This window comes from Schistosoma haematobium, chromosome 3 (genome assembly GCF_000699445.3).
Source record: "Schistosoma haematobium chromosome 3, whole genome shotgun sequence".
Classification (NCBI taxonomy): Eukaryota; Metazoa; Platyhelminthes; class Trematoda; order Strigeidida; family Schistosomatidae; genus Schistosoma; species Schistosoma haematobium.
In genome coordinates this window covers 35,030,597-35,055,136 of record NC_067198.1, presented here as the reverse complement: position 1 = coordinate 35,055,136, position 24,540 = coordinate 35,030,597, and the positions used below count along the sequence as shown (strand labels likewise).

At 35.6% G+C, this 24,540-nt stretch overlaps 1 protein-coding gene across 1 annotated transcript in view; it reads left to right on the top strand.

Annotated features, from left to right (window-relative positions):
• Positions 1–7,507: 7,507 nt before the first annotated feature.
• MS3_00005624 (uncharacterized protein) overlaps positions 7,508–24,540 on the top strand; it is a 35,101-nt gene continuing 18,068 nt past the window's right edge. Inside the window, exons 1-9 of the mRNA XM_012944582.3 lie at positions 7,508–7,575; positions 7,640–7,772; positions 7,815–7,957; positions 8,011–8,087; positions 8,128–9,553; positions 13,821–13,952; positions 15,452–15,534; positions 20,723–20,898; positions 23,916–24,324. Coding sequence (XP_012800036.3) covers positions 9,465–9,553; positions 13,821–13,952; positions 15,452–15,534; positions 20,723–20,898; positions 23,916–24,324 — 889 coding nt within the window. The 5' untranslated portion in view covers positions 7,508–7,575; positions 7,640–7,772; positions 7,815–7,957; positions 8,011–8,087; positions 8,128–9,464. The remainder of the gene's footprint in view (positions 7,576–7,639; positions 7,773–7,814; positions 7,958–8,010; positions 8,088–8,127; positions 9,554–13,820; positions 13,953–15,451; positions 15,535–20,722; positions 20,899–23,915; positions 24,325–24,540) is intronic.

Here is a 24,540-nt window from a genome sequence, read left to right as displayed (position 1 = left end):
TTGTCAAATGCTGGAATTGTCTGACGGCTGAGCTAGTCCAAGCGACTTCCCAGGAGTCCTTTAAGAAGCAAGTGGGTTTGTTCTTAAGGATTAAGGATAGTATCATACTATGATTTGCTAATTTCTCTTTCCTCTTTTATTGTTGACATACCTAGGTTCCTGCCTGGAGGTTTTGGTGACCCCCTGCTACTAGACACGGAAGCCTGTTAAGCGAAAGCTCCTTCCATTCCGTCCACAACCATTTGAACACATGAACTAGGTGGTGAGAGGCTCGCTTATCACAAGTTTCTTGCGACGATTAAGTAGATAAAACAAAGTAGCACTAGATTCAAAAATTTATTCGAGAACTTTCATTAAGAATCGAATATCAAACAAAGGTTTAAACCAAGTTCCCGTTTAAAAGTTGTATTGGTAATGTTAAGATGCAGTTTTTGTTATTTTTTCCCAAACGAAAAAGTGAAAAAAAGTCAAAAAATACTGGAAGTGGTTGTGAGACTAAAATGGACATCCAGCATCCTTTTTATAATCTGCTGTTCGTTGGGTCTCCCGTAAACAGTTCCATAGGGCCATAGTTCCAAGGGCGAAACAGTTTCTAGGTCTATGAAGGCTCACTCCTGTTGCATTCTGAATGAAAAAAATAGTGATGAATTTAGTCAGAAATGTGGAATAGATAAATAACCAAATTACATGTTTTTTAGCAAAGAATTTATGCAATTGTGATTTACCTTGAGTTCATGAATATTAGATAAGGTCAGCTACTATTACTTGCGCAAAGCATAACATGGGCTTAGTACCGTATTGCAATGCTTTTATTATTTTGCTCCCATTTAAGTATTCCCATGCATCTGAGTCTAGTTTAACAGGAAAACATACAAGCAGAGTAAGTGTATGATAAACTAAAAGTCCCAGTTGTCAAAAAGATTCTTAACATTTGTTCACAGCCAGCTGCATTTAATTGAGACACAGAACACTCATCTTCTAAGACTGTATACTGCTGTTTTGCGGGCAACTAAAAGCTCAGACACTTAGCTATCTTGCTACCGATGTTATTGCTGGGGAAATTGTTTAATGACAGTGATCATGAAGTATGGTTAGCGATAGATGTACAGTTTAGAAATAAACACCAAACATACTTATCGCTATTTTATAATGTATGACAGCAACAGCATCAAAGGCACGTTTTTTCCTATTTTTAATCAGAATGATTTGAATCCGTATGCACATTAGAAACGGGCAACTCTACTTACTAAACTGATCCGTTTCATTACAGGCTTCAAGCACTATATTTAAGTATATCATAATTCTTTCAACTAAACTGAATTATACGACAACCAAGAACACTGTAGCGGTAAATAAATCCCCAAAATAAATAGCTCTGTAAGTTTTCGACATTGGATGCTGACCATATGTTTTAGTGGACTCATCTAGCTGAAGACACTCGGTCAGGCATCCGTACCAGATCACGTGTGGTAACGCCGTGCTCAACATCAACCGCAATCGCTAGCCAGATTAGATCAGAGAATTCCGATATATTGGTCATCGCCAAATATACTCTTCCGATCTCCTCGACTCTGTCTTTTGATTTCTCTGGGTGGGAACGAAATACATTAGGTGTTACTGGTAGAAGCGTTGTCAAACACTGAATACCTGTGACATCATCATTGGTGAGACCGTCGTGATCTGGTACACCTAATTGCAACTGTGAGTCTGTTTCTTTTTGGGATTTTTTATATATCATTGCCTTACTTTTTATTTTTTTTAAACATTGTGATTTTTTTTCGTGTTTTTTCTTGGATATATATATTTTCCCACCGTTCATTATCGTACTTCATACTTCATCATGACTGAACAGACACCTAAAGTACTCAAGCTTAAGACTTTGTCCCCGCCTTCGTTTCAACTCATGCCTTTCTGGCCCGACAACATCGAAGCCTGGTTTCGCTACGCAGAAGCCGACTTCTCCGAGCACGGCGTGATCGACACACGTGCACAATTCCTCGCAGTAGTCAAGGCACTACCGCGCGAATTCAACAGGTACGTAACACCTAGTATGTTTACTAGTGATGTTTCCGATCCTTACGAAATCTTAAAACGCTTGGTTCTTAAACGAGGAGACCTAACCGATCGACAAAGGTTAGATCAACTCTTCAATAACATCGACCTGCAACACGGTTCTGCGACGGACATGTTGCAACGGATGAGAGAGGTAATAGGCCCAAGAACTTTCGACGAAGGTCTATTCAAACAACTCTTCTTGTCAAAACTTCCCCAACAGGTGCAAGCAGTTCTGGTCTCGTTTCAGAACAACGCCTTAGACGAGCTAGCTGCATCTGCCGACCGCATTTTAGAAATTACGAAACCTTCTACTACCGAGGTATTTTCAGTCAAAGAAAGGCCTCACACGACTCAGAACGATATAACCGACTTATGTCACACACTCACGCGTTATCTTAGTCTTCGTACTGACCGTAAGAGATCGCGCACCCCACGTAGAAGCATTCCTCGTAGGCGATCTGTCTCTAGACCACGAGAGACAGATAACCCCGACTGGTGCTGGTATCATAACCAGTATGGAAAGTTTTCCAGAAATTGCAGAAAACCCTGCAATTTTCTCAACACGAAACCGAGTGACTCGAAAAACAACTCGGGAAACTTCCAAGCCGGCACGCGTTAACGGCAACCGTAGCCGGCGAACAAAGCCGTCTGTTATACGTCACAGATGTGACAATGAGAGTTCGCTACCTCGTCGACACTGGCGCAGAAGTTAGCGTTCTCCCAGCAAATCCTAACGACCGACTTCACGAATCGACTCTAAACTTACAGGCGGCAAACGGAAAACCGATCGCTACGTATGGAAAAAGGTACGTTTACCTTAACGTGGGTTTATGCAAACCCATCCACTGGATTTTCGTTGTTGCAGATGTTTCTATGCCAATCATTGGTATGGACCTTCTACAACACCACAATCTGATCATCGATACGCGCAAACGGAGGCTAGTAGACGAAACACTAATTTGTCCGTTTGCGTAACTTCCTTTTCTGGTTGCAGATTATCCCCAGTCACAGTTAAGCATATGATCGACCCACTTTATCAGCCACTACTCGATAAGTACCCTGGGATACAACAAACTCAACCGAAACTACCGTGTGTAACCAGCAATGTTACATATCACATCACGACTACAGGACCACCTGTATTCTCTAAAGCACGACGACTAGCTCCCGAAAAGCTAAGGTTAGCGAAAAACGAATTCGACCATATGATAGACTTAGGAATCATACAACCGTCAAGTAGCCCATATGCATCTCCGTTGCACATGGTCCCTAAAAAGGACAGCAACGATTGGCGTCCAACTGGCGACTATCGGCTATTGAACGCGAAAACCATTCCCGATCGTTACCCGTTGCCTCACATTCACGATTTGACAGCTACCTTGAAAGGTACAACTGCCTTTTCGAAAATCGACTTGGTTAAAGCGTATAACCAAATCCCTATGGCTACTGACGACATACCGAAAACGGCTCTCATAACTCCCTTCGGACTCTATGAATTTTTGCGAATGCCTTTCGGTCTAAGGAATGCTGCTCAAACATTCCAAAGATTCATAGACGACGTTTTTCGAGGTCTCAACTTCGTACACGCGTATGTTGATGACTGTCTAATCGCAAGTCCGGACAGAGAAACACATCTCAAGCATCTGGATCTTGTTTTCGAACGATTACGAAAACATGGCATTACTGTAAACGTTCAGAAATGCCAATTCGGAACCGACTCGCTAGACTTTCTGGGACACACTATCGATGCTCAAGGTATCCGACCCCTTAGAACCAAAGTGGCGGCCATTCTGGATTACCCAGAACCGACCACCGTCAAGCAATTACGCACGTTTAACGGCCTCGTAAGTTTCTATAGACGTTTCATACCGAAATGCGCATTACTTATGAAACCTCTGACCGACCAACTTCGTGGAAATGCGAAATCCATTAATTTGGACGACACCGCACGAAAAGCATTCTCCACAATTAAGGAACTTATCGCTCTAGCAACAATGCTCGCACATCAGGACACCGAAGCACCCATTAGTATCGCAGTAGACGCATCGGACTCGGCAATCGGAGGAGTCTAACAACAATGGGTTAACAACTCCTGGCAATCCTTGGCATTTTTCTCTAGAAGGTTGCTAGACACCGAATCGAGGTACAGCACATTCGGTAGGGAACTCCTAGCTATGTATTGTGCTGTACGACATTTTCAACACTATATCGAAGGCCGTGAATTCACTCTTTTCACGGACCATAAACCGCTCACTTTCTCGTTAAGCTCTCCTTCTGACAAGTACTCTCCCCGTGAGTCTCGACAACTTCGGCTGCCCTTCAACCATCACTACAGACCGCGGACGTCAGTTTGAATCCGAACTTTTCCGTCGTCTGACCACACTTTTAGGAATCACTCGCTTCCGAACGACTGCCTACCACCCACAAGCAAACGGGTTGGTAGAACGTTTTCACCGACAACTAAAAGCTCCACTATCAGCTGCAAACGTTTCACAGTGGACCGACGCTCTACTACTCGTCTTACTAGGTATTCGCAATGCAGTCGAAGCTGACATTGGATACACTGCGGCTCAACTCGTCTATGGAACGACACTTCGACTTCCAGGAGAATTCGTGGATCCTTCATCCTTTTCAATGAACATGGATCTAACCTCCTACACGAACAGGCATACAAACGCAATGCGTTCAGTTAAACCTGCTTCCACTCGACCTCAATCAACTGATGTTTTCGTTCAACCTGACCTACGATATAGTACACACGTTTTCGTTCGTCGAGACTTGCATCGACGACCATTCGAATCAGCATACGAAGGACCTTTCAAAGTTCTTCAACGCGAACCGAAGTACTATATAATCGATAAGAACGGAACAAACGATAGCATCAGCATCGATCGTCTCAAAGCAGCGTATTTAGAAGGAAATCCTAACCATGTCGACTTTCCTTCGTTACAATCGAACGACACGAATCCGACACATAACGACTCATCCAACAACCAACACTAGCGATGATACTCCGAATGTATCTGAAAATAAACCTAAAACGACGCGTTCTGGAAGAAGAGTAAGATTTCCAGAACATTTAAACGACTACTGCACGTAAATCACTACTCGACATTTTATATTATCCCGATCTTTCTTTTCAACGATATATAATTTTTTTTAAAAAAAGACAATTTTATTATGCCCATATATTTATATTTTTATTAAAAAAAACAAAACAAAACATAAAAAACAATTTTTTAACGCTATTACGTGTGCTTGAGTATATTTTCCATTTTTACGCCGACATTGTGTTTTTACGCACATACGAGTGTATTTCGACATGCACTTACACTTTCATTTTTCTTTTCCAGGACGACTGGAAAAGAACGATGCAGTTTACGAGGAGTCAAAATTTTCGTTGTAGCTCTTTCTTTTTTTACTATGTTGTACCTCGGTCCCATATAGTAAGGAAAGACGACCAGACGCTGCTACACTTAGTAAGCTATCAGAAGAGTGTTTACCAACGACAAACTCGTTGGGTTTAAACTTCTGGCTGGCCACGTCTTAGGGTCGTCACTGCCCCACTAGGGGGAGGAGTGATCTGTAGCGGTAAATAAATCCCCAAAATAAATAGCTCTGTAAGTTTTCGACATTGGATGCTGACCATATGTTTTAGTGGACTCATCTAGATGAAGACACTCGGTCAGGCATCCGTACCAGATCACGTGTGGTAACGCCGTGCTCAACATCAACCGCAATCGCTAGCCAGATTAGATCAGAGAATTCCGATATATTGGTCATCGCCAAATATACTCTTCCGATCTCCTCGACTCTGTCTTTTGATTTCTCTGGGTGGGAACGAAATACATTAGGTGTTACTGGTAGAAGCGTTGTCAAACACTGAATACCTGTGACATTATCAACACTAAACTAAGCAAGTGTCATAGTTATTGTTTCACTTGCAAAGACATGTTCCTCAAAGTAGTTAAATGGACATAATTAAGTCGATAAAACCAAAACACGAAATATAGGCCAGTTGAACTTACCTAAGAAAAAAAAGAAGGATACATATAAACTGCTTTCATACTGAAGACAACAGGGAGTTGTTCATAGAAACACAGTTTACAGTACAACAAACTTTTCTTCAGTAAAATCATGCACTGACAGTCTACCTGGAAACAATCAACTATGTGAATTAACTTACTATGACTTGAGATATCATCCCAGCGTGCAATGGACGTACAGTGTAACGCAGTCAGACGTGGCGAATAAAAATTAAAAACAGAGCAAAATTAACTACATAATCTAGTTATTTAATTAAAAATACATTATGAAATGACAAAATCTGTGGTTACTTGAACGCACAGATGACCATGTGCGATACATTAAGTTTACATGGTTGCGTTGCGGATAAGATCACCCAACAGAGCACATAAAGCACCTCAGAATGTTGTTTGAGCGCTTAATAATATTACGCCATTATAAAAACAGAAAGAATTGGATTTAGAAGAGCAACCCAGTTGTCATTAAGTGACACTGAAACGTTCAATAAATTACACCAACTGAGAAGAGTTCGTATTTAAGAATTTCAGTCGTGAACAAATGGTGACATATCAATGAAAGATTTCCACAAAGTGGTTGAATGAACGCATTATAAATTACTTACTGAAAAAAACTGTTTAAGAAACATACGGTTATCCATAAGGACTAGGAAATGATACATATCCATTAATCCGCGGAGAATCCCTTTCTTAGTGTCCAATACGCGTGAATATCAAGGATTTTTCTTTTGAATTAAGCTGCTGAATTTTGAACACGAAAGGATAATTTTCATTGGTGATTTCATTTCAAGTTCTTATCTACCTTTTCCATTATGGAAGTTGGGATCCACTACAGCAGCCTTTTATATATATATATATATATATATATATATATATATATATATATATATATATATATAATGGATATATTCTGTTTATATGGCAGAACAATACAATTGGCGCAAAACGGTAAAGCAGTAAGTCAAAATACAATGAGAACCACAGAAACGTGACTGTCGAACGTTAGGAGGACTTAACAAGATTAAGTCAATGCGTGTTATGTTGACATGAAAATGGCACGATTCCATGATTGGTATGGTTGAGACTTATGAAGTCATATGAGAATTTATCCTTCCTAAGCCTATTTGACACCAAGAAATACGTACGACCGCCTTTTAAATTAAGATCTGAGCTCCAAGAAATCGATTCATCTAAAGTAACATTTCACAAAATCATCACATATGTTGGATTCCTGTCTTATTTTAGGTTTTACAGTTATTTTAGGTCTACTTAGCTGATATACACCAAATATCCATTTAAAAAAGGGCCAATGAGTATATGACATGGTTTTGAAGCAACGCTGTTGTGTAGTATGATAATCTGTTCAGATGAATGGTTTGCGTTAGGTTGTGTCGATTCCAGCTTTGGAGTAACGGTGTTAAGTTGAGTTTGACCTTGAATCTCGTTGTCACGTTTTACTTGGGTCGGAATTCATCAGGTACGGGGAATCAAATGCGTTTTTTCTCTTTCAATTAATTTACTGAGATATTATGAATGTTTAGATGTTGCCAAATATCAAATCCTTAAAAACCAGCTGCTGATCAATTCAAGTGATCAGAATCTTACGACTAACGATGAACAATGAAATAAATGGGCGAAAAGTAACACATTTCTTCGATACCTCAGCTCACCACAGTATGGTTCTTTATCACAAGTTACAAATTCTCGTGTTTTAAGAAAAAATGTGAATCTGAATGTCCGTAAATTTAAGAACCTACATTTGAAGAAAATGTCTAAAACGTCTCATTCTGTTATTGCTTCAGGAACATGAGAAAAATTGATTGTTTTGACGAATAAGATTTAAAACTGTTAGAATTTTGGTATGTTTCATCCAAAACAAAAGTTCATTAGATCACCACTGTTCTCAATTCAGTGTTAGATTACAGAAAACAACAATAATGCTTGATCATTAGTTGTACTCACTAATCTTTTTTTCATCTGCCACTATAGGTTGTTTGGTTTTGAAATCATATAAATGTGATTCTTATAGGTGCCTATGAATTCTCCTTGAAAATAATACTGTCACATAAACACTGTAATCCAATAAGTAAGATAGGTATATACCTTATTTCAGGTAGATGTTTTCATGCCAAAAAGATCTCGTTATTCGAATATGACAGGTTGGTCACATTCTTTCTACATCTTGTTCGGCTATCGTATAAACATGTATCTAGGACGTTGGAGCGGATTCACGTAACTAATCAATGAAATAATGCTGGATCCTAAAATATTAAAAGAAGAGTTATTACGTCTGTACCATTTGGAACAATTGCAAACCAGTTCACAACCGATGGATGAAAATCACCTGTCAACTTCAGCATGTGACCACATCATTTACTTGAATGTAGAAATTACAAGCCTAAACCCTCGTACCTAAATCCACCAATTATCAGTTCATTATTCTCAAACCTAGTCAAATTAAGACGTGTTTCAGATTTCGATTATATTTCGAATTTCCATCAATTTAGTGTTTCTTTTAATGGTGTATAAAAACCAATTTACAGTTTTTGGAGAGCTTTAACATTGTCTCTTAAAATTTATATTAGCTCAATACGTTAAGTGGTAATAATGTGTTATATTTTTACCTTGCTTCGAAAGTGTGATTATTACTTGGTCTTCGCTTTTGGAACTGCTCAACTCCCAGCCTGTAGTGTTCTACAACTATTCATTGATGCAAATAAATAGTGATGTGTAAAGCTTTCCTTTTCTGTTTTTTAAACTGCGGTCATTCAAACCGATAAACTTTTGTAAGAGAGTTTCACACTACCTCATTTTCAATCGACGGATCAATAATTATTGTAAAGCTTAGAGTAAGCATAATCTCGAAGCCAACCTTATTTTGCATCCACTTAGATCCTAAACTTCGTAATAATTTTGAAAGTAATTTTATCCCGTGATCACATATTTTCTTCTTGAATCATATCTAGTATGCTTAATTACTCTTCCTACCACAAATAGTTTTATTGCATGTACAACTCTGGCATCTCTGGGCTGATGTGCTGTTTCTATTTCAGTCAATTCACGTATGTGCCTCGTTTTACGTTATATGTGACTGACTGATTGAATAACACTGCTGGACGCTAACCTTAATTCGCTTGTTAAGTGTTTTCGTTTCTCTTACTCGTAAACCTTTAGACAACAGAAGACCATTGAATTCTGTGTTCACATAAACAGTGATATATTATAATTTTTTAAACAGGCTTTCAGAGTGATCTGAATCCCTTTCATTCGTAATTTATATGCTATTGCTAATAAAAATTAATTTAAAGTAGTTTTGTATACATCTAGGCATCCGAATGCTCGTTTAAGAACTGCAGTGACCTGTAAATGGATAATATGAATATACACACCATCGATAGTAAGACTTCTTCACGGAATTCAGTGAATTTAGACAGAAGTCGTCCAACCTTATTTAAGTAAGTGAGGTTCAGACGATAGCTTTACCCATTTTGAGACATCAGTGTATTTCTATTTAATTTGTTTAATTTACTATTGGTCTGATCGTGTTAATATGTACTTGCTTCTATATATTAACTAACTCGTTAATTTTCATAACCTCATACATTATTGGGGTTTCTTTCTCTTATCGTTCATCTTTTTTGGTTGCACTGACAATGTAAAGTTCTAATTGTGAGGTGGTGTTGCTATCCAATTCACTTATCACAACACATTTTTTAGTAATCTACTCAATTTTTAAATAACCAATCAACTTGTTAAACGGCTTATAGCCTCTAACTAAAACGTCTATCTTTATAGCAAAATGAATATTATTCGGTTGTGCCATTTTGTTTGAATACTCCTCATGGGAAAATAGGGTGTAACTCAAACTATCATAAGATCACTCTACCAGACGATCTCACTAATTCAACTAATATTTCCAGTGGGTTATCTGTTTTATTTTATGCTCCAGAATACCCTTCGGTGTCTGACCACTTGATGGTCTAACTTGACAGGACTACAACTGCATTCTTCTCATTGCAAATATATCCAATCTAACTGTGAGTTGTTTTTGGTTAGGAGTTTCGTATTACTTAGGTACTTACTTACTCCTATTACCCCTCGATGGAGCGTAAGCCGCCGATCAAGATCCCTCAACTAAGTGTTTAATGGGCTCCTCTTTTCACCTGTTTTCAAATGCTATTGATTATCTTGATGTCTGTCTCTAATTCCCGGTCCCATTCGCTATTTTATATTCCTTTTTTCCTTCTCCCTTCAAAATTTCAAGTTAGGGCATGCTTTGTGATACGTTTTAATGGTTTCTGTGCACTGTAATCCATTCACCTTCAGAGTCTATTTCCAATTTTCTATTCATCTGGAAGTTGGTTTGTCCTCTAACACAGTAGGTTGCTGCTGGCGGTTTTCGGCCAACATATATTCAGTATCTTGTGTAGACAATCGTTTATAAATACGTGCACTTTTTTATGATGGTTGTAGTAGTTCTCGAAGTTTCAGCTCCGTACGTGAGAACTCTCTTGACGTTTGTATTGAATATTCCGACTTTGATGTTGACTGACAGTTGTTTTGAGTTTGATATGTTGCCCTCAATTTTCCGACCCTTACGTTTACATCTGTATCAGATCCTCCCTATTTATCAGTGATGGTGCGCGGATACATGAATTCTTCACCTCTTCTAGTGCCTCTGCATTAAATGTGATTGAGTTAGTATTGACTGTGTTGTATTTGAGGATCTTGATGTTTTCACTTGTGTATGTTGAGGCCTTTTGCTGCAGTCTTTCGGCACCTGTCCCTTTTCACGAATCTTCCTGAATTGAACGTGGAGCGTTTTTTCAGTTACTACGATGGCCAATTTAAGTGCCTAAGCTGGTATGTTGGCGGGTTCTTCTGCTTTTCTACTCTTGGCTTTTCTGATGGCCATGCTGATTTCCCAACTGTTGGTTGGTTGACATCTGTAAGAAAGTTTATGTGTGCTGCACTGATGTCGGAAAGGTTTAATGATGCTAATTTATTCGAGCTCTTTAAAGTTCTCTACTCACATGTTTCACTGCCGTTGAATTTCAGTGATTGGCTTGCCTTCTTTGTCCTTGACTGTTTACTCCGGTCTACAATATTTCCCTGCTAGTTTTTTCATCATATCACATAGTTTTCTCATATTTCCTTCTCTTGAATCTTTTTTCGCTGTCACTGCTAGATCTTCTATGTATTTCCGCTTGTCGGCTCCAATGCTACTCCTAACTCTCTTGTTTGCTTCTATGTATTCCGCCTGTGCTTTCGGTTTCACCGTTTTCATTTGAATGCCGTTAAGTGTCATCCTTTTGTTCTTTTTAAAAAAATCTTGTCCAGAGTTTTGATAGAAATCCATTCCTTATGATTATGTTTCTTTCAGCCATGCACCTCCTGGGATGTTGAAGTTTTGGATAATTTTTCTGGTTAGCGTTTTTTAGCGAGTTAGTTTTCAACGGGATGGGGTCACTAACCTCTCCTCCTTTATCCGAGCTTGGGACCGGCAGTGGCCCCAAAGGGGCTCCAGGCGGGGTTGATTTTCAAGTTAGTGCTTCGTTAAACACTTGTAAATTGTTCTCCATAGTAGTTTTATCTTTTTTGTGTACATTTTGTTAGGCTTGGGACTTGTTTCTGGGGGCTATTTTGAGTTCATTAGGTTTGTTAGAATCTCGGAGGAAGGCTGTGCTAAAGTTTTGAAATTCTGTTTCTCCATGTGTCCAGTACCTCATTAGCTTCAGTTTAGTCCTGACGAAAACCAGGTAATGACCTGATACCGTATCAGTCCCTCTCTTCGTTCTTATGTCTTCCATGGACTTTCGAATGTTTCTGTTGGTGAAAATATGATCGGTCTGGTTTTCCGTGATGTGACCCGGTGAGACCCATATAGGTTTATGCATGCCACCTACAACCATTTTTTAAGGTACATAGATTTAAAAGTCTTTCACTATTCTCATTTCTTTCTCCAAGTTATTGTCGTCTCATGATATCTTCTCCTGCTTCGGTCTGGGCACCCGGGCAGTATCACGGCCCTCACACAAATCGGATGATTTATGTGGCGCATATCTATTTGGTGCCTCCTTGTGCCAATGTTTATGTGTTAAAATAAATAAATAATAAATAATCTTCATACCCAGTGTTGCTCGTTCTGACTTTGGCGATTGTGTCTGCCATCAGGATGGTCAAGTCGCATCCTGAGCACTTCGCTATGATCGACTGCAGTCTGTCATAAAACCGATCTTTAGTGTTTGTAGCTGTCATTGATGGGTGCATAGTATTGGACAGGATTCATTGTAATCTTTTTCTTCGTTGTGAAGAATTATTTGACAATTCTGGATTCATGCGATTCCTACCCTATAAGTGCTTTTCGTGCTTCTTCGAACATCATCAGTGAGTATTAAGCAACTTCTTCTTCATGGTCAGAACACAACAGCGTCTACACCGGATCCAACTTTTTCCATCTAGTTTGAACCAAATGATTTTTACTTATTCTGAGTACTGCCAGGTTTTATCTCCTCGTTTGCGTAGCTATTTGGTTTGTCCTCCTGGTTTCCGTTAGCGTCTGGAAATTCCATACATCGATATTTATTGTTGTTTCGGTTGTCATAAGAAATGTAGTTCACGAATACTAGAGTTAGGAAGACCAATTTATTGTTTATTAAAAATTTACAGAATGTCTTCATAGACTATGAAAATCAAACAGTAAATACTTCACTTGCGCATTATCCGTCAATTGTCTCCTATAAACTCCACAGTTCCTGTTGTTATTACAATTACTTCATGTCTACATTCTTGTTCTCATCATTTCGATCTTCTCAACCTTCTGCTTCCAGGCATTCCATTTCTGATTAGTGTTATGTATTACTTATGTCGACAGACACAAGTGGCATACACTACACGGACATCGGCCTCGTGTTTACTGAAGAATCTTGGCTTTCATCATAAGACGTCCTAATTCTTCTCGATGAAGATCCTTCAACTTGCAGGGCGAAATTCAAATGGTTTGAATTATTTTCTCCGATTAGCGTTTTTTAACAGGGTTGTTTTCCATAGGACGAGGTTGCTAACTCTATACCAAACCCTCCTCGTTTATCCGGTCGCGAGATCTGCAGTAACCCTAGAAAGGGTACAGGTGGACCTATGTATTCAAGAACAGTTAATATTAAGATTGAAAACTAAGTATCCCTGATTAAACAATAGAATAGCGTCACTAAAGTATTCTATATGAACAGCCTCCATCACCAACAGTATTGTCTTCGCATAGACTGAAGGAAGAGTCATAAAAGGTTGATCTTAGCAATGGTATGTTTTTTCTCGTCCGACTGATATACGTTGTCATTACTAAGGTTGGAAAATTACAGGAACCAACACTGGATTATGAAATACCTACGTGCACAAGTAAGCTTTAAATGATGGATCTCCTCTTCAAGCTTTCCAAGAAAAAAACATTCTTCGATGAATGAATCGGAAAAGCTTTAATCAGGAACATACATTCATCCCAGTCACTAACAATTTTCTTTGTTTCTTATATTTATGCTAATATTTATAACAGCATTATGTCACATCCCAACAACCTGTTAAACTTCAAATGACTCCAAAAGCCCTAAAGTTACCGTAGCTAGAACACTTGGGTATTGTTTTTTATTTGGGTTATCTGTCGTATGAACTATTTACCGTTTATAACTTCTGATCTTTTTACTTTTTTGCTTAATGTTTTTTATGTAGGAAATTTTTGCAGAAGGCTGCAGAAACTGCTTCCTCCTCGATAGACTTCAATTTATCATTGAGAAAAGTGGAGAAACGATATACGTTTCACCCTGAATCATTCAGTAATTTGATACTTCAAGACAAACCCACGTAAGACTTTATCTATGTGATTTTTTCTATTGTATTTTTCTTAAAAACAATCAATGCATCCTTTTTTCTACACTCTTTTTAAATCATGTAAGCATTTTGAAATAAATTATTCCTTTAGGTCAATTCTCTATCAGCTAGCAGTACACATTCGTATAATAATTATCTTTAAAGCATTTTCGTTTCAAATATTTATGTAAATTTCGTCTGTTCTTTACCTTTTCATTTTATCATTTTTCTAAAGCTTAGATTTACTCATGAACTTTAATGAAAGAAATTTTGAGTATATACCAAATAATGATTATTTTATATATGATCTCATTTTTAAACAATTAGCTGTGTTATAAACGAAGATGGATAGTGGTTAGCAGTGGAATTCAGGACGCGCCCTTCGTCCTATTTGGCGCTTGTCAGCTGAATGTACCTGCGTCTCAGAGTTGATGTTCACTCTGAGACTCAAACCCAGTACCATTCGTTTTGAACGCCATCGCGTTATCCACTAAGCTACTGAGTCCTGATATCAACTTGCTTGTGCAATGGGGTGAAGTTTAATTCACTTGGTATTGTTTTACTTACATCAACTCTGAGATGCGGGTACATCCAGCTGGCAAGTCCCAAATAGGACGAAACTCGCGTTCTGGATTCCACTGCTAGCTACTGTCCATCTTTGCTTATAATGCTAGTAAAATTAAGGCGATATCGAGGCAATACGCACATAATGCACATATGCCAATAAGAGACTGATCAATTGCAGTCCTAAACATCAATGGGAAGATCCATGTAAAAAAATATCAAGTGAATTAAATAGTTGTGTTATTTACTCGATTAGTATCAATTTAGATTTAGTGCCTAAATTTCTAACTGGAAAGCAGTGTTCCTACTTTTTAAATATGGTCAGAGAGCTGAATATAGATCACTTTTTCTCACTTAACATTAAAATCTTATTTGTGTAATAGGAATAGATGTAATAAGTTCATTTCATAGATATGTGGTTCAAAGGTGTACCTGACATGAAATATCTAATAGTCAACAATCACAATTCAGATTATGGATTTCTTCATACTAGAGAATTCTTTGTGCGAGTAGTTTTTTTTTGTAAGTAAAGTTTTCAATTTTTAACTAGTTCATAATTTATTGCTCAGATCACTGACGTACTTAGAGAACAAAGTTGTTTTCGGTATCTGTATGATAATTATAGTGTCATTTGAAATCTCACTCCTGCAGTTTTTCTACTGTATTTAAACCAGTTAGGGATGTACTGTCCATACAGTATTTGTTTGACTCAAGCGAACAGATATTACCTAATAATAATGAAATAATTATTAGATTACAGCCTGCTGTTCATTCCCCGTAAATGTTGTAGGTGTATATCATTGTTTAGTTCATCGTTATTTTTACACAGTTTTTGAACTGGTTAAAATTTATTATGGGATCTAAAAAGATATTTGAATTAGTAAGACATTTAATTTGAAACTGTATGCCCTGTGTTTTTTAATAAACAGCCTCCATCGAAATAAATCAATGTTGGAAGTGAAAAAGCATACTATTGACAGGGATAAACATAATCCATCAAGGCGTAGAAGAAGTAAGTTATATCTGTATAATAAAGAAAGCCTTCAGTTAGCATTAGTTAACAATCCAGTGTAAGAACCTCTAAAGGAATATTCACAGAAAAAACAACATGAGTTGGTAAAAATAACATTAGAAATGAAGAATAAAATAGAGGTATGAGAGAAATAAGGTTAAATCATGGAGATCAAATAAGTATTCAGAACAACTGCTGCATAAAATAACAAGTCATCATTAAAAAAAGGCAAATACCAAGTACGTCTCCAACGTGGTTACTTACTTTGGATCAATTCATCCAAGTTGTTTTAAATGATAAATACAAGTCACAAAACAGATTAAGTTTGTATACTTTGTTCTCAGCTACATTTATTGTCTTCTAGTTAGAAATACAGCACAACTTTTACAGGTGAAGTAAATAAAACTATAATCTAAAGTATAGACAGATGGTTTACTGTCGAATACCTAAACTATTTTAGTAGGTTGGTAAAAACTTCAAATAAAAAATTTCATGATATCGACCTTCATTAAATTCCTGAGAAATGATTTTTTGGTTTGATAAAACTACCGAACATTTAGCTATGCATCACTTTTTTATTAAGTGGATAATTCTTTATTTGTGTTAGAAAAGAAATCTACAAGGAACGAACTTAATGAGGAACTCACCTCAAACCAATCCATTTGTTTATTGTTAAGTTATAGGTGTACGTTCTTGATATAGAGAGATTTCCAGTTTTGATATTTCTTTTAGTAAGTTTGTTGCATACAAAATACACTGTTTCTATTAAAAGAATATTGATAAACAGTTGTGATTAGTCTAAACAGACCATGAATTTCTTTCGAACTATTGAATTTCCTGTCTTGTTGATAAACTCCAAAGAATTCTCAATGCCATACTTGACGATTTCTACATCGATTAATTGCAGGATTTATATTAGCCATTTCATTACAGCGTGATAAGCAGAATTATTCATCTCAAAAACTGATTGTTTGAAAAAGGTATTTTTCTACATTTTAAGCAAATAATACAGTCTTGGTGTTGTTGTTTCTTCAGGTCTCAGTATTTCAAACAAGTTCACTACAATCAAACTCCTTTATTTAGTCTTCAACTGGCTTGGTGGACACGGAGGATCCACATGGGGGAGTTGGAAAACCCTGATTCCAAACTAATCGTGCACATGGGCCCCAGGATTCTGAGGTAACAAATGGCATATGAACCAACCCGCTACTATGGGACCACATCTCCTGACGTTGCCCCACTGCCTTGTAGACCAGACCTTTAGGTCGAAGACTCCGACTATGGCCCCCCTATGAAAACCACCTCCTTCGGCTTAAGCACCCGGGTAGTATCACAACCCACACATAAATCAAGTGACTTGTGTGGCGCATGTGTATTCCATATTTCTTTGTACCGATATTCATGTGTTCAAATAAATAATAACTTTCATCACTTGGTAATACTTTCATCTTACATCTAAATAATGTTTTCTGTTCATGAGAACTACATCACAACGTTTATTTAGTCTTGAGATCAAAAAATTATAATTAAATTTAAGTTTGCGTAAAGCATTTCTTCGTTTATTGGTCAAAATGTGTTGCAACCCATGCTTACAATTTAATTACTTAAATCAGTAATTAAATTCTGTAGACTTAGAGCGCTCGATATCACCGTTTGATGGAAACACTAAATCTCCAATTTGTGAGTACGGGTTTACAAAATCAATTCCAACATTCATTTTATTAACCATTTTCTTAAACGTAACAAAACTCAACAACAACAAAAAGTATTTTTTTAACTCACTCATATCAAGATTAACATAGTAAAAATTATGAATATACTGACCTCAATTTCATGGAAACTTTTCAAGAGTTTTTTTCTTAAGACCTTTCACTAATTTGATGAATGTCTTTTCCTTTCGTGTTTTAAAAAGCGTCTTCATGTAGTTCGAAAAACTTTTTTTTAATATTAGAAAAGCTCATTGATTGCATAAAATCTTCATTTCACTTCAATTAATATTCAAATGTTTTCATTAAGCAGTAAAACAATAATGTCGCGAGAAGGTAGTCAGTAGGACTTCCCTGGCAGTGGCTGGATACGCGTGGTTATGTGAGAGAATTTCGAGAGGAAGAGCTATCTCGCCCCACCATCGGCCGTATCAAGGCATTTGGGAGCAAGTAATGGAAGTAAAGAACAGGGTAACAGACAGGATGGAAAATAACTAACATATTTGTTAAAAAGATTAAATAAAGTTTGATTGTAGTGAACTTGTTTGAAATACTGAGACCTGAAGAAACAACAACACCAAGACTGTATTATTTGCTTAAAATGTAGAAAAATACCTTTTTCAAACAATCAGTTTTTGAGATGAATAATTCTGCTTATCACGCTGTAATGAAATGGCTAATATAAATCCTGCAATTAATCGATGTAGAAATCGTCAAGTATGGCATTGAGAATTCTTTGGAGTTTATCAACAAGACAGGAAATTCAATAGTTCGAAAGAAATTCATGGTCTGTTTAGACTAATCACAACTGTTTATCAATATTCTTTTAATAGAAACAGTGTATTTTGTATGTAACAAACTTACTAAAAGAAATATCAAAACTGGAAATCTTATTTGTTCACTAAAACAGTTCATGCCTAAGTGTAGAATAGGCACTCACTTTTAATTTGACAATGGTTGTTCATAAATTATTATTCTTTAATGGAGTCAATATGAAAATCAACGAGTGAGTAACTAATTTTCAATTTTTATAGCACACACTTTTCACTGTAGGCATAACAAGAACATGATATTCCAAAAAAATGTCATCATTATTGGTTTGTTAATAATATAATGTGAATATAAAATGATTTTCCTACGGCTTTTGAATATATTTGTAAAGTTGTACGCTTATAGCTTTTTATACGGCAATCATTCATATTGCCATCAGACAATAAAATTGTTCTCTGGAAGATGTAGAATCCTTCACATAACTGGGAAGCGTCATCGATGAACAAGGAGGTTCAGATGCAGACGTAAAGGCGAGGATTGGCAAAGCAAGGGCCGCATTCTTACGATTGAAGAACATATGGAACTCAAAACAACTTTCAACCAATATCAAAGTCAGAATCTTCAATACGAACATCAAGGCTGTTCTACTGTACGGAGCTGAAACTCGGAGAACTACTACAACCATCATCAAGAAGGTACAAGTATTTATAAATAGTTGTTTACCCAAGATACTCAACACCCATTGGCCGGATACCATCAGCAACAGCCTTCTGTGGGAGAGAACAAACCAGCTTCTAGTTGAAGAGGAAATTAGTAAAAGACGATGAAGTGGATAGGACATACATTACACAAATAATCAAACTGCATCACGAGACAAGCCCTAACTTGGAATCCTGAAGGGAAGAGGAAAAGAGGAAGGCCAAAGAACACATTACGTCGAGAAATAGAAGCAGATATGAAAAGGATGAATAACAACTGGAAGAAACTGGAAATGATTGGCCAGGACAGGGTTGGTTGGAGAATTCTGGTGAGCGGCCTATGCTCCTTCACGAGGAGTAACAGGCGTAAGTAAGTAAGTAAGAAGTGAGAAGATGTTGGATTCAGCATGTAGATTAAGAAAAAACTATGGTTTCAAGTCACTAATGGAAATAAACACCAGAATTTTAAGTTAATGAATAAATCATGAGCTTAGTTCTGTTATCAAGATGTTATGTTTTAACTATAGCATTATTCCATATAATCATTTATAGTTGAACTGATTTACTTTGAAAAGCACAGTATTCCTAGTTAGAATTCGTGGTATAATTCATGTTAGAAATTATTTCATCTTGATTAAAATCAACTTCGTTGCTGCACATATATATTCATCTTCATATTTCTCTCAATCTTAAGCTACATTATGTTATGTCATATCCATTTCCCAATTGTACTGTGATAAACGATGAAATCAGGTAGGAAATATGAAAACTATACATTAAATACACTATTTATTTCGATTGTCATCTATATGTTTCATTATTCGTTCAATTCTTTTATCCTAATTGCTCTCTATTTTTCTTTCTGTTCTCTTCCACTCAATCTTCTGCTGCCAGGCATCCCACTTCTGATTAGTGTTATATACTACTTATATCTATCAACATAAATAGCATTCACCATAGTAATAGTTTATTATAACATTTTTATGAAATTACTGTATACTTTCTCATTTATATAAATACTGTAAACAGTAGTCATTTTAGTTTACTATTATTATTGGCTTTATTCAATATTATATTTTTGGTACAATATATAATTCTGAGCACAAAGTATTTTATCAAGTTTCTGTTTTTTATTTCTTGATCGACCCTTAAGATAAATATTGAGTGATTGCCAGTTAAATGTTAGCAGTTCAGGAATCGAAATCTGATTAATGTATATTCTTTTCGATGCATATTGCCAGCAACCACGATGTCTGTGATTGGGCTCTTTTGTAACTCATACACTGCAAGGTCGTAAACCCTTAACAAGCGTGCCTGAATAGATTATTTGACCAATAAGTATAATGATGTTTTGAAACAAATAAGAAACTTGTTGAAATATCCAAATGGCAGGAACAGGTAGCTCAAATATTCAAGCAGACTGCCAAGTATTTATAGTTTTGATATATTTGTAGTGTTTGCCTTCTTTCTGTTTTCCAATTTATTGTCTTGTTCATTTAGTAATTTTTGAGGTAATAACTTGAATTAGTACACTGGTGGTAGGTTCCTAGTCACTTTTATTGTTTAATGTAATGTATAAAGTGTCGTTTTGTCTACTGAGCGGTTTTAATCATCATCACCATCATCAAAATAAAAGCGTCTTATCAATTTTGTATTTGTAATTCAGCTGATTGAATAGTTAATTATAACTAATAGGAAGTTTTAAATTTAGTTCGGTTTTTTTTGGTGAGGCCGATCAATAACCACAAACTAGGTAATCCTCTCACAGAAAATCAAACTTACACTACCATATCTACAAATTTTATTGATAAACCAGTTTTAATACTCTGCTAAGCAGTATTCATTTAACTTTGTTAATAATCAGGGCATTAACGTATCACTATGACTACAATTCCACCTATTGATTTAATTAACTTTCCTACGTTTTTGATTTCATTTTATATTTCTGTCCAAAATTATCCATTTGTATTTTCCCAACTCTTTTCTTTTTTTTTCAAATAAAAACAAACATAGAATTGCAGAAATCTTATACTACTGAAACTGATATTATTTCACATGAAGAAGATAGACAGCAAAGTCTTCTTAAAGTATGGCGATATGATATATTAACTCATTGGAAATCAGGTTATCCATCTAAACATATAAGACAATACTTTTGGGAAGGTGTTCCTTCAGCTATTCGTCCCCAAGTAAGTAAAGAAAATTTTTGGAGGTCTGTGGCGACACCATAATTTATAGATGAACCAATCAGATATGAAATAATAGGTCTTGGATTTTGGCGCGAAATCCATTCATCCTTTTGAATAAGTAGCGTTATGGCATTTTAGATGATGTCAGTTCGTGATGAAAACTCTAAATCTAGTTCTTAGTTGTAACCATCAACTTTAAATCATAATTCTAATTCCTCACACTGCTTTATAACCTTCATTTAGTCATTGTTAATAGGTGGACATTCTCAGGGTCACTGTAACGTCGCTTAAAGGTCGTCTATAAATTATAGTCTCGCCAGAATCTGTTAATAACAATGTATAAATATTTTTTTTAAATCAATCCATTTTACTATTTTTGTGAATTGTAATATTTTAACGATATTTAGTTTGACAGTAAACCTATAGATATAATTAATTGTGACTAAGCGAACTACTTACAGATCCGTGTGTTATGCTACTAATCACGTCTATTGTATAGATAGTGTAAAAAAACAATATTAAACAATCTGAATTTCTGTAAATGAATCAAGCTTCAAATTTATGACCCTTGTCATTGACAGTTAAATATTTTAACTCATGACTTATAACTTCAGAATTCAGTTAAAACTGATGGTCAGATTAGTTAAATATTTAAAACTCAATGAATTAATCATTTAACAGTATTTAACTCTAGTACTTAACGATCTGTTTGGTGAGAGTAATTCAAACTTGAAGCAGCAGTTTTTTTTAAATAAGTTTTGTTGTAACTGTGTACGTCGTTTTTAAAAACTTAATTGATATCTGTTGGGGAGATCTGAAGAATTCCTCGAAAAAGTCCATAGGAACACTAAAAACACTGTGAAACATTTTATTCAATCAGAGATGAATAGAAGTTTCCCAGAAACATCTAGAAAGTGAAGAGTCACGTATCATATTTTTAATTAGATAATTACTTATCCTGTTACTGGATTTAGTACCTTTCCAGAAATTTCCGGAAGTCCAAAACCATCCGAAATGCTATAAATATCTTAAATTTTCTGCACATAAGACGAACCTTGAAGTAAAGCGTTCTTTCCATATTCCACACCTCTTCTTTCGTGTTCACGTTGTTGTGTAGATTTAGCCTGTAGTTATTAGAAGAGCTTAGGATACCGATTCAAGAGTTCATTTAAAAGATTTATTACTTTCATCATGGAGAATCGATATGAAATAACAAACAACTTGAAAATCTAGACTTAAAATATTTAGCTTATAAATTAAATAACTACTCTATCATCATTAATTTGGTATTGATTGTTTGAATCTTCCCATTGATGTTTAGGACTGCAATTGATCAGTCTCTTATTGTGTGCTGATTGCCTTGATATTACCTTAAGTCTCGAGCATTATATGTGCTTCGTTGAATTTTGACGTACTTTTTTGTGTAAATTTTACAACCTCATTAACTATTATACACATAGTAACAAAGCGACTGAGATAAGTTTTAAAAATATGCTTCAGTATTTCCAGTTATAAATAATCTATTCATTTATGCATTCAAAATCAAACGGCTATTCAGCCTAATATATTCTATATACTTTATCCTTTAAAAAATCGTTTTTCTAATTCCATATATATAATGAGGTTTGAAATTAAAATCGTTGAACACTAGCTAGATGTTAAACATCCACGCATGAGGCCGAAAGACCTGGGCTCGAGTCCCGTGTGCGGGATCGTGGCTGCGCACTGCTGAGGAGTCTCGTACTTGGACGCAACTCCTTTCTAGTACTTCTGTATTTTCACTGGTAGTCTAACTTAAATCGGTCGATGATTTCATTGAAAATAAACACCATGTTTGATTCGCCTTACTTCTATCGTAAAGTATACTTTGATTTCATGTTTTAATTAATTCAAAGGTCAATTTTATCGATACTGAATTCATTATTCACTTATTTTTTAAATATCTGAACTTTGCTATCGAATGATAATAAGTAACTGTTCATAACTAATTTAACTTAAAATTAGTACATGTAAGTAGGTCTATTTAGATTTGGTTATTTTTATTATATCCACATAATAACTAACTTACATTTGAGTTATTTAATTGCTCAGCAATAAGTTATGTCAATTATTATTATTATTATGTTTATTATCGGCCAAGTATTTAGGTATTTTCGATATGATTCATAGAGTGCTGATTGGTTGGTATTCCGCTTTATGACTTTACTTATATACTACGATGTCATTTGATAGTTAGTAGTATCAGACGCAAATTTATCGGCTCTAATTTATGTTATCATCATGTGTAATACTCTTAAACTAAGATAACCGATTGGTTCCGTTAGATAGTGTAAGTAATAGAGGCCAAACTTGTACTCATAATAGTTATATGATTGATAATGTCATAAGAACAAAGTTAATACATGCTGGGTTTAGGTCAGATTCTCAGCTGTGAACATTAACACTATTATGCAGGTATATTCAACTGATGAGTTTCGGATAAGACCAAACGGATACATTAGATTTTAATGCTTACCACAGTTTGATATATACTGAAATTAACGTGATTACCTCTTGCAAACCTATTTTACTGTAAATTTGTTGCGAATGGTAACTTTGAATAGGATTGTACACATGAGAAAATTTAATATTCAATACACATACTTTTAGTTATGATTAGGTTTAACTCCATTCTACTGATGTCTGTGTTTGACATTTGACTATCGCTATTGTTCAATTGTATTCTGTTTCATTAATGATACTTGTATTTTCATGTTTTGTTGGTTAAATTACCGGTTAGTGCCATATGAGAAAGTAGTTAACCGTGTAACGTATCAACAAGAATTGTGTATTAGATGGGGAAGTATCATGAACTACGTGAAAAACTGGCTGTCTATAGCAGAGTTTTTTATGTCATGGTGACTAAATTCATTATACTGTCTTTTCTCAATTGTTTGTTTATAGTAACATTATATATATTTCAGAATGATTTTGGTTCCACTAATATGCTAAAATATGTTTTCTTTTTGTTTCCAAAGGTTTGGTCTTTACTACTTGATAATAAATTAGGAATAACTCGAGAATTATTCAATACTTGTCTTAGTCAAAGTAAACACCATATTAAAACGAATATCATTGAACATTCTGGTATCATTCAATATGAGACAACAAATTCTAATCATTATGAACATTATTCATTATTTAACTTAAATAACACTGCAAATTCTACATTTAATTGTTCTATGTGTAATTTTATATTCAGTAAATTGAATACCATACCAATTAAACGAGAATTTACACATGTCCCTTGTGTTACTAGTAATTTAACAAATTTACATCAACATTATAGGAAAAATTCTTCCGAAGGAGAGGAAGTAGTAGAAGCATTTGTTTCAACAAACTCTTTCAAAATAGATCCATCAGATTTTGAACAATCAAATCGAACAGGTAGTCTAGTTTTTTTTTAATAATTGATGATGAAATGTAATTCAATACGAGGTTTGATAATTAAACTTTATTATATATTACCGGATAGTAATAGTGTTGATTGAAATATACCGTATACGTATTAGCAATGAACTATGATTAAAACAATCTTGTAGAATATGATAAACTATAATTGAGTTGTTGTTTAGAAATTACTAGTTGGCTAGATATTTTTCT